This window comes from Triticum urartu, chromosome 7A (assembly GCF_056163025.1).
Source record: "Triticum urartu cultivar PI428250 chromosome 7A, HENAU_Tu73, whole genome shotgun sequence".
NCBI classification, from domain to species: Eukaryota; Viridiplantae; Streptophyta; class Magnoliopsida; order Poales; family Poaceae; genus Triticum; species Triticum urartu.
This window is the reverse complement of record NC_141879.1, coordinates 550,162,017-550,169,903: the sequence shown is the minus strand read 5'-3', so window position 1 is coordinate 550,169,903 and position 7,887 is coordinate 550,162,017. Positions and strand designations below refer to the sequence as shown.

General features: G+C 48.9%; 1 protein-coding gene across 1 annotated transcript; it reads right to left on the bottom strand.

The window, feature by feature from the left end:
* Positions 1-257: 257 nt before the first annotated feature.
* Positions 258-3,330, bottom strand: LOC147960385 (uncharacterized). Its single transcript, XM_087533312.1, has 3 exons — positions 2,569-3,330; positions 2,299-2,527; positions 258-2,209 (listed from the first exon to the last, which is right to left on the bottom strand). Exons 1-3 carry the CDS (start codon positions 3,328-3,330, stop codon positions 258-260), a joined length of 2,943 nt encoding a protein of 980 aa, XP_087389438.1.
* Positions 3,331-7,887: the final 4,557 nt, after the last annotated feature.

Genomic DNA, 7,887 nt, shown 5'->3' with positions numbered 1-7,887 from the left:
GAGCGGATGCACAGGACCGCCCCGGCGGACTCGTCGACAGAGGCGATGTCGGAGTCGCGACGGGACAACGCGTCGGCCACGGTGTTAAGGCGGCCCGGCCGATACTCGACGGAGAAGTCGAAGTTGAAGAGCTTGCTGATCCACTGGTGCTGTGGCACGGTCAACAGCTGTTGGTCCAGCAAGAACTTCAGACTGTAGTGGTCCATGCTAATGTGGAAGGACCGTCCCCACAAGTACGGCCGCCAATGACGAACGGCCTACACAAGGCCAATGAGCTCCCGCTCGTATGCTGCCAGCTTGAGATGGCGAGGAGCGAAAGGCCGGCTAAAGAAGGCGAGGGGTCCATCGCCCTGATGAAGCACGGCGCCGAAACCAGCGCCCGAGGCGTCACAGTCCACCACGAACGGACGGTCGAAGTCGGGCATCTGGAGGACGGGGCCCGTCATGAGGGCCCCCTTGAGGGCCCCAAACGCCGTCGTCGCCTCGTCGTCCCAAGCGAAAGCGTCGCGGCGAAGCAACCGCGTGAGGGGCGCCGCAATGAGCCCGAACTCCCAGATAAATTTCCGGTAGTAGCCGGCGAGGCCGAGGAACCCGCGGAGAGCCCGCGGCGAGCGAGCTGTCGGCCATGCGGAGACGGCCGCCACCTTGTCGGCGTCCATAGCCACCCCATCGGCAGAGATGACATGGCCGAGGTAGGCGACGGTAGGTGTACCAAACGAGCACTTCGAGCGCTTAAGGTGGAGGTGGTGCGCCCGAAGCTCGTTGAAGACGATGGCGACATGCTGGAGGTGCTCAGCCCAGGTGGCGCTGTAGATAAGAATGTCATCAAAGAAAACAAGCACAAACTGCCGTAAGTAGGGCCGGAGGACATCATTCATCAGGGCCTGGAAAGTCGCTGGGGCGTTGGTGAGGCCGAAGGGCATCACCAAAAACTCGAAGTGGCCATGGTGGGTGCGAAACGCCGTCTTGGCGATGTCGTCTGGATGCATACGCACCTGATGATAGCCTGACCGGAGATCGAGCTTGGTGAAGAAGCGCGCCCCATGGAGCTCATCCAAGAGCTCGTCGACCACCGGTATAGGGAACGTGTCCTTGAGCGTGAGCGCGTTCAGGGCGCGGTAGTCGATGCAGAAACGCCAAGTGTCGTCCGACTTGCGGACGAGCAACACCAGGGCGGTGAAGGGTGACGTGGAGATCCGGATGATGCCCGCGGCGAGCATCAGGGCACACTGGCGCTCCAACTCATCCTTCTGCAGCTGAGGGTAGCGGTAGGGCCGAACCGCCACAGGAGGGGTACCCGGCATGAGGTGGATATGATGGTCGTACACCCGGGCGGGCGGAAGACCCCGTGGCTCGTCGAAGAGGTCGCTGTGTTGCTGCAGAAGGGAATCCAGCAGGGGTTGCTCGGCCTCCGAGGATGCGGCGAACAGCTGGAGATGGGGCACGGCCGGCGCAGCGCCCCCAAGGTCATCCCACCGGACGCGGCGGCCCAACCGCGAGAACGTCATCGTGAGCGCGTCGAAGTCCCATAGGATGGGACCGAGGGTCCGTAGAAAATCCACCCCGAGGATGAAGTCGAAGCAGCCGAGGTCGATCCCTGCACATGTAATGGAGAAGTGTTCGCCACCAATGGAGATGGGAACGTCACGGGCGAGCCCCTGACACCGGAGGCGATCGCCGTTCGCCACCGTGATCCGCTGGCGCTCCCCGCCCGTCGTCGGAAGGGCTAGCCGACACATGGTCGCCTCGGGCAAGAAGTTATGGGTGGAGCCAGTATCCAGCAGGGCCACCAGCCGCTCGCCATGGATCGTCACCGGCAGCAGCATGGTCCGCTCACCACGGATGCTGGCAAGGGCGTGGAGGGAGACGACGCACGCCGTCGCCGTGGGATCCGCGGGCGTGTCCGCGGCCGCCTCGGGTGGTGGTGTCGCGTCGGTCGAGTCGTCCGCCTCGGTGTAGTCGACCGTCTCCAAGTAAAAGAGGCGGGGGCAGACATGGGTCAGCGTGTAGGGCTCATCACAGTTGAAGCAGAGTCCCTGACGGCGACGCTCCTGCTGCTCGGCCGGTGACAACAGGCGGAAAGTCCGTGTGGTGGCCGGGGCGTGGTTGTCGCGGCTGGAGGAGGCCGTCCTGGTGCTGGAGGAGTCGGCGCTGGTCGACTGGGCTGGCGGCCGCCCCGTCCGTGCTGTTGCTGCAGTGCCTGGGCCCGCTGCTCGAAAGCTCGGGCGTAGTACATGGCCGTCTGGAAGTCGGGGGGATCCCGGAGCTCGATGTCCACGCGAATATGGTCCGGCAGACCGCCCACAAATAACTCGGCACGCTGAATCCCGGAGACGCTCAGCGGGTGGCACGCCAGGGCCTGGAAGCGGGCGGTGTAGTCCTGAACTGTGGAGGTGAACTGTAAACGGCCGAGGGCCGCCAAGCGGCTCCCGCGGATAGGAGGCCCGAACCGGAGAAGATAGAGCTCCTGGAAGCGCTCCCACGGTGGCATGCCGCCCTCGTCCTGCTCGAGGGCGTAGTACCAGGTCTGCGCCACGCCGCGGAGATGATAGGACGCGAGCCAGGTACGATCCGAAGCCGCTGCCCGCGAAAGAACTGCTCGCACTTGTTGAACCAGTTGAGAGGGTCCTCCGTGCCCTCGTAGGTGGCGAAGTCCAGTTTGGCGAAGCGAGGGGGTGTCAGACCGCCGTGCCTGGGGGTGGCTGCAGTCGGCGGCAGCGAGTGTGCCGGGTCGGGGATCTCCGGGGTGTAGGTCGTCGAGCCGGAGGGACGGTCAAACCGGAGGGAGGGCGTCGGGTGCTCCGGCGCCGTGGTATACACCGGGGCTGGCGACGAGCCGGCCGCCCACGCGGGAATTGACGATGGCGATGGCGGAAACTGCACCTGGTGCAGGGGCCGACCCGTGGGCCTGGGCGCGGGTGGTGATGTAGTCGACGGTGGCGGTGCCTGGAGGAGCTGCGGCGCCGCAGCTAGCGTCGAAGTAGCCGGCGGGGGCATCTGGAGAAGCTGCTGGGAGGGGTCCCCCAGCGGTGTGGTGGCGGCCGGCCACGCGGGCCAAGGGCTCCCCGTGGTCGGGTAGTGCTGCAGCAGCGGCGGCGGCGGGGGTGGCCCTCCGTAGGGCGACTGGAAGGCCGGGGCGGCCCACGGAAGCGGCGGCGGCCCGTAGGCGGTGGTGGCGGCGCTCGGCGGCGGGGGCTGGTTCCCGGCGAGGTAGAGGCTGATGCCTTTGACCGCCTGGACGAGCTCCCGAAGGGTGCCCGAGACCTCCTCGGGCGAGAGGATGGGGGGCGGCTCTTCCGCGGTGGCGGTCGGCGCTGTCGGGGTGGCCATCCCGGATGTGAGCGCCGACGGGGCTAGCGGCAGCGTAGGTGAGGCGGTGGTGTTTGGCAGCGGCGGCGGTGATGGAGGAAGCGACTAGGGTTCCTACCAGGCCTCCGGCGCAGATTGTATGGGCAAGGAGGAGGGGGACGAGGGCTGGAGCGGGCGCGCCGGCGGACAAGCGCCGTCGCGGCTAGGGTTAGAGGCGGCGGCGGCTAGGGTTCCGGCTCCTCAGGGAGCCTGACAACAGAAGATTATAATATCTTTATTGCTTGATCTTAACGGTATCTTACAACTAGTATCTATAACTTTAACCTAAGATAACTTGTCTAAGATAACTTGCCTAAGATAACTTGTGGACCAAGCTCCTAATACTAATGTCCGGTGGGCCTCTTCCTAGTATAGACCAAGCCGGTCATAACACCATAACTGTGATGCACCAAGGTACAAGCGCCATGTTCTGGTATGCCCTCCTTATATGCTTATCGGAAGCTCCTCATATCGCTCGTTCCTCCCCTCCTCCGTTCAATACGTAATGGAAATTAACCGCCAAGTGTGGAGGAACGTTCACCCTTCCAAAAATGTTGTATTATCATACAACGAGTGTGGAAAAATATCCTCTCCAGTCAAGATCAAGAGACGGGACAACAATTTGCAATGGATTGTTCGTACATAAAAAAATGCCACTATTACACTTTGTTTTTGCAGCAAATGGTTTGACCTGGTAAATAGGGCAATGGTGTACCAAGCAAAACGACATCAGAATTGGTTGGACTGGGTAAGAATGCAACAAGAGAACCTTGGAAGGTTATTAAGCTAAGGACACTAACAAGTCTTTAAGCGGCCTCCAGCCGTGACAGAGAATAGGTGAAGAAAGAGTTATAGTGCTATGAGCACTATACGGTATATGCCTACCAATATATGATAACACCCGAAAGTATTGTGATTTTCATTTCAAAACGACTGAGTAAGTCTAAAATATATAAGTCTACAATCCCATGAAACTGCAAAAGAAAATTTGATCACACGTAGAAAAGTTAAAAAATAAACTGTGAAATAATGTCACGAAAGACAATTTTCAGACACTATTTATAGCTGGATGTGTCTTCTCTGTTCCTCTATCCGTAGATAAAATTTGGATTATGATTTTTGTGAGATTGTATTATCATATCTTGTCAATTTACTCATTTTAAAAAATATTCATAAATTTATGAAGGTGCTATCGTCCATTGGTAATACAATAGAACCTATAACGTTTGTAGCACATGTTTTTATTTCTAATGAGGCGAAACTCGATCCACTGAGGAGCACGGGTATGATCTGTGACTTGCACAAATGGAATCGCCGGTGGTGCTGAGTTTCCAGCGAACTCGGCAAAGCCCCAAAACGTCTCAGCGTTGTGTTTGCTAGTTATGTTCTTGGCAAACAAGACTCGGTTGGACGGGCGTCGGCAAACATTAAAACAATCATTACTGAGTTTCGAAAAACAAGACTCGGAAACTACTATGTTAGGTGAAACGGCCGTTAATGATGGTGCCACGTGCCCATAACCAGTTTTCTGAGTGTGGAGCTCAGCAGCCAATGGACTAGTAGGAAGCGGACGCGTGGCGCAACTTTTGTTCTCCATCTTTGTTCTTTTTGCTTCCCATCATGTGATAGTCTTGGCATGTGACATAGACAATCGACATGGCAGGAATCTATCCAAGACAGTTCAAGCCATCTAGGATGGAGGTGCATCCTATAGGGTCAGAGAGTAACAAAAGAAGACAAATTAATTTAACGCCAACAGCGGCAAAGCAAATGGCGTGTTCATGAGCCGTTTTTTTTTGGAATAGGTCACGATGTGTATTCATCCTATATTTAGGGTGAACTCTGAAAAATATAGAGCGAACTAGATAATTTGCTGGAGCCAAAAGAGCTGGGTTTTGTGCATTTTTTAAGGATCGAGTGAGACAGGCAATCTCCTAGTGATGCTCTTAGTCTGTTCCATCGCATAGTAGTTAGTTAAGAAGAATACTTCTCCCTTTGTTTCTAGTGTTATTACTAATTTCCATGGGACAATATTATTTTCACAATAAATGTCTTATAATGAATCATATCTTTCGTATATTATTGTTATTAACATTCTAGTCGATGAAATTATTACGGCCTTTATAACTCTATCATATGATTCTAATTTCTAAATTTAATTGTATGTAATGTTCAAGGTGTAGAAGACTACATTGACCATACCAAATGAAGATTGCAAGTTGAGCTTGACAAATTTAAAAAGAACAATAACACAAAGATCATTTTCTGACATTAGATGCACAAACATAAACCAAAATCTTTATGGAATGTCAATGATCTGTTGAGGCTAACAAGGGTTGTCTGTAGTCATTATCATTACGATAGATCATGTGACATACTCCCCGTTCTCATAAATTGATGGGAAAATTGGATTTTTGCCACTCTAGTTTTTGACAATTTTGCTTTCAATTGCCACTCTAGCTTTAAAATTTCACTTTTATTGCCTTGTCAAAGTGGCGTAAGCAAAATGAATATGGCCTTTGAAAATATTGATTTTTCTACTCGGTATGCAAAGATGCAACATCAGAAGTAGAGAGTTGCAAAAGTGAAATGTCAAAAACAAATGTGGCAAAAGCAAAATGATCAAAAGCTGGAGTGGGAAAAACAGAACTTCCATAAATTAACAACCATTCTTGTTTTTTTTAGCAAAGAGAAAATATGAGCTCCTATGACCTATCATCTTTTTATTTTGAGAAGCAATGCAATCCCGAGCTAGGGTGCTAGCTACAGTAACTATTGGGATGGGCGATGGGCCTTGGTGCGAGCAAGGGTGGTGTGTCAAGTAAACCTATAGAACTGCGACCAGAAATTTCCATACTTCAAGTACAATGAAATATTAATGATGCAAGGTGTAGAAGGGAAAACAATTCTACAATTTATTTATACAATACTTTAATTTATTTAGTTCCTAACAACTCTCACATATCTTAAGCTACAAAGTACTGTCTAAATAAATTAAAACATGTAAACAAATAAAAAAGAACAGGTAAAAAGAAAACCAAAAGATAAACCATAACGGAGAATGCGGAAAAAAAAGAAAAAAAATGGATGAAATCTTCTCAAAACCGATGGAAGGTTCCACATACCAGTGATCAAAACCTTTCCCAAAATCACTTCACGGGGCCGGCCGATTAGGACACAACAGCGGGCGCCAAAGGTTAGACGGAGCTAGATTTCCCGCAGGACCTCCCATTCGGCGACCTGCACGCCGGAAACCAGCCGCCTTTTGGGCTGGCCGGGATGCCCCCTATTTTGTCCTTTTGCTTTTTTACCGTCTTTATTCAATAATTTAGAGTATCAAAAAGTTCAAAATTTCAAAAAAAATGGGAAGTTTGAAAAAAATGTTCATGATTTCAATAAATATCCGGGGATTCAAAAAATGTTCATAGTTTAAGAGAATGTTCAACAATTTGTAAAACATATTCATGAGTTTAAAAATTGTTCATGATTTAAAAAAATCATTATATAAAAAAGTTCACAATTTCAAGAAATTTCCATGAATTCAAAGAATGTTCATTATTTAAGAGAATGTTCACGAATAAGTAAAATATGTTCACGAATCAAAAAAAATGTTCATGATTTCCAAAATTGTTTCTCATTTTAACAAATGTTCATGATTTAAATAAAATTTTTGATTTTAATTTTTTTTGTAAAATAAGAAAAAATATCCACTATTTAATAGAGTATTTAGGAATTTGTAAAAAAATGTTCATGATGTAGAAAAATTGATTTTTAATTTTAAAAATGTTCATGATTTCAAAAAAATCAGGATTTAAGTAAATAAATATTAATTTCTATTTTTGTCACAATTTCAAAAACATCTTCATGAATTTAAAAAATATTCGTCTTTTGAGAAAATGTTCACAATTTTTAATTTTTTCACCAATTTAAAAGAGTTCAGCTAATTGAGAAAACAAGAATAAAAGAACCAAAACAGAAAAGAAAACAAAAACAAAAAAAACTGGAAAAGGAACATAAAAGAAAAGAAAAAATCAAAAAGAAAAAGAAAGAAAGAAGAAAAATATATAATAACAAAAATCGGTTATAAAAAAGCATCGCCCTCTCTCGTAGTACTTCCGACAATTATGGCCCAGTATTTGGGTTGGGCCTACTTAAAATCGTGACTGAGATGGCGCATGTATGGGTAAGCCTATATAACTCTTTTTTGTGACCCCGCAAAAAAAAAACTCTTTTTTGTGATAGCGCGTAAGACTATATAGCCGATGTCATGTGTTGAATCCAATAATTTTCTGTCATAGGATAATGTCATCATGCTCTAAAAAATGTATTGACTTGGTGAAACATATCTATAAGTTTTTATATAGAAAAAAATCAAGGATATGAAAAACATGTTGATTATACATTTAAAATTTGGCAAGAAAAATAAAGTAATATCCAAGTTAAAGAAATATAATAAATTGTGTGAGCTATAGTAAATTGTAGTAAGCTAATGTAAACAAGATTTTTAAGATACAACCATAGTTAAAAAAAAACCGTATC

Excerpts from the sequence above, each read along its gene's own strand:
- LOC147960385 (XM_087533312.1), bottom strand. The coding sequence starts at position 3,330 with ATGGCCACCCCGACAGCGCCGACCGCCACCGCGGAAGAGCCGCCCCCC. Across the intron at positions 2,528-2,568 it reads GCGGGCAGCGGCTTCGGATC|ACCTGGTACTACGCCCTCGA; the intron begins GTACCTGGCTCG and ends GGCGTGGCGCAG. Across the intron at positions 2,210-2,298 it reads TGCCGAGTTATTTGTGGGCG|CGGGCCCAGGCACTGCAGCA; the intron begins GTCTGCCGGACC and ends GCTTTCGAGCAG.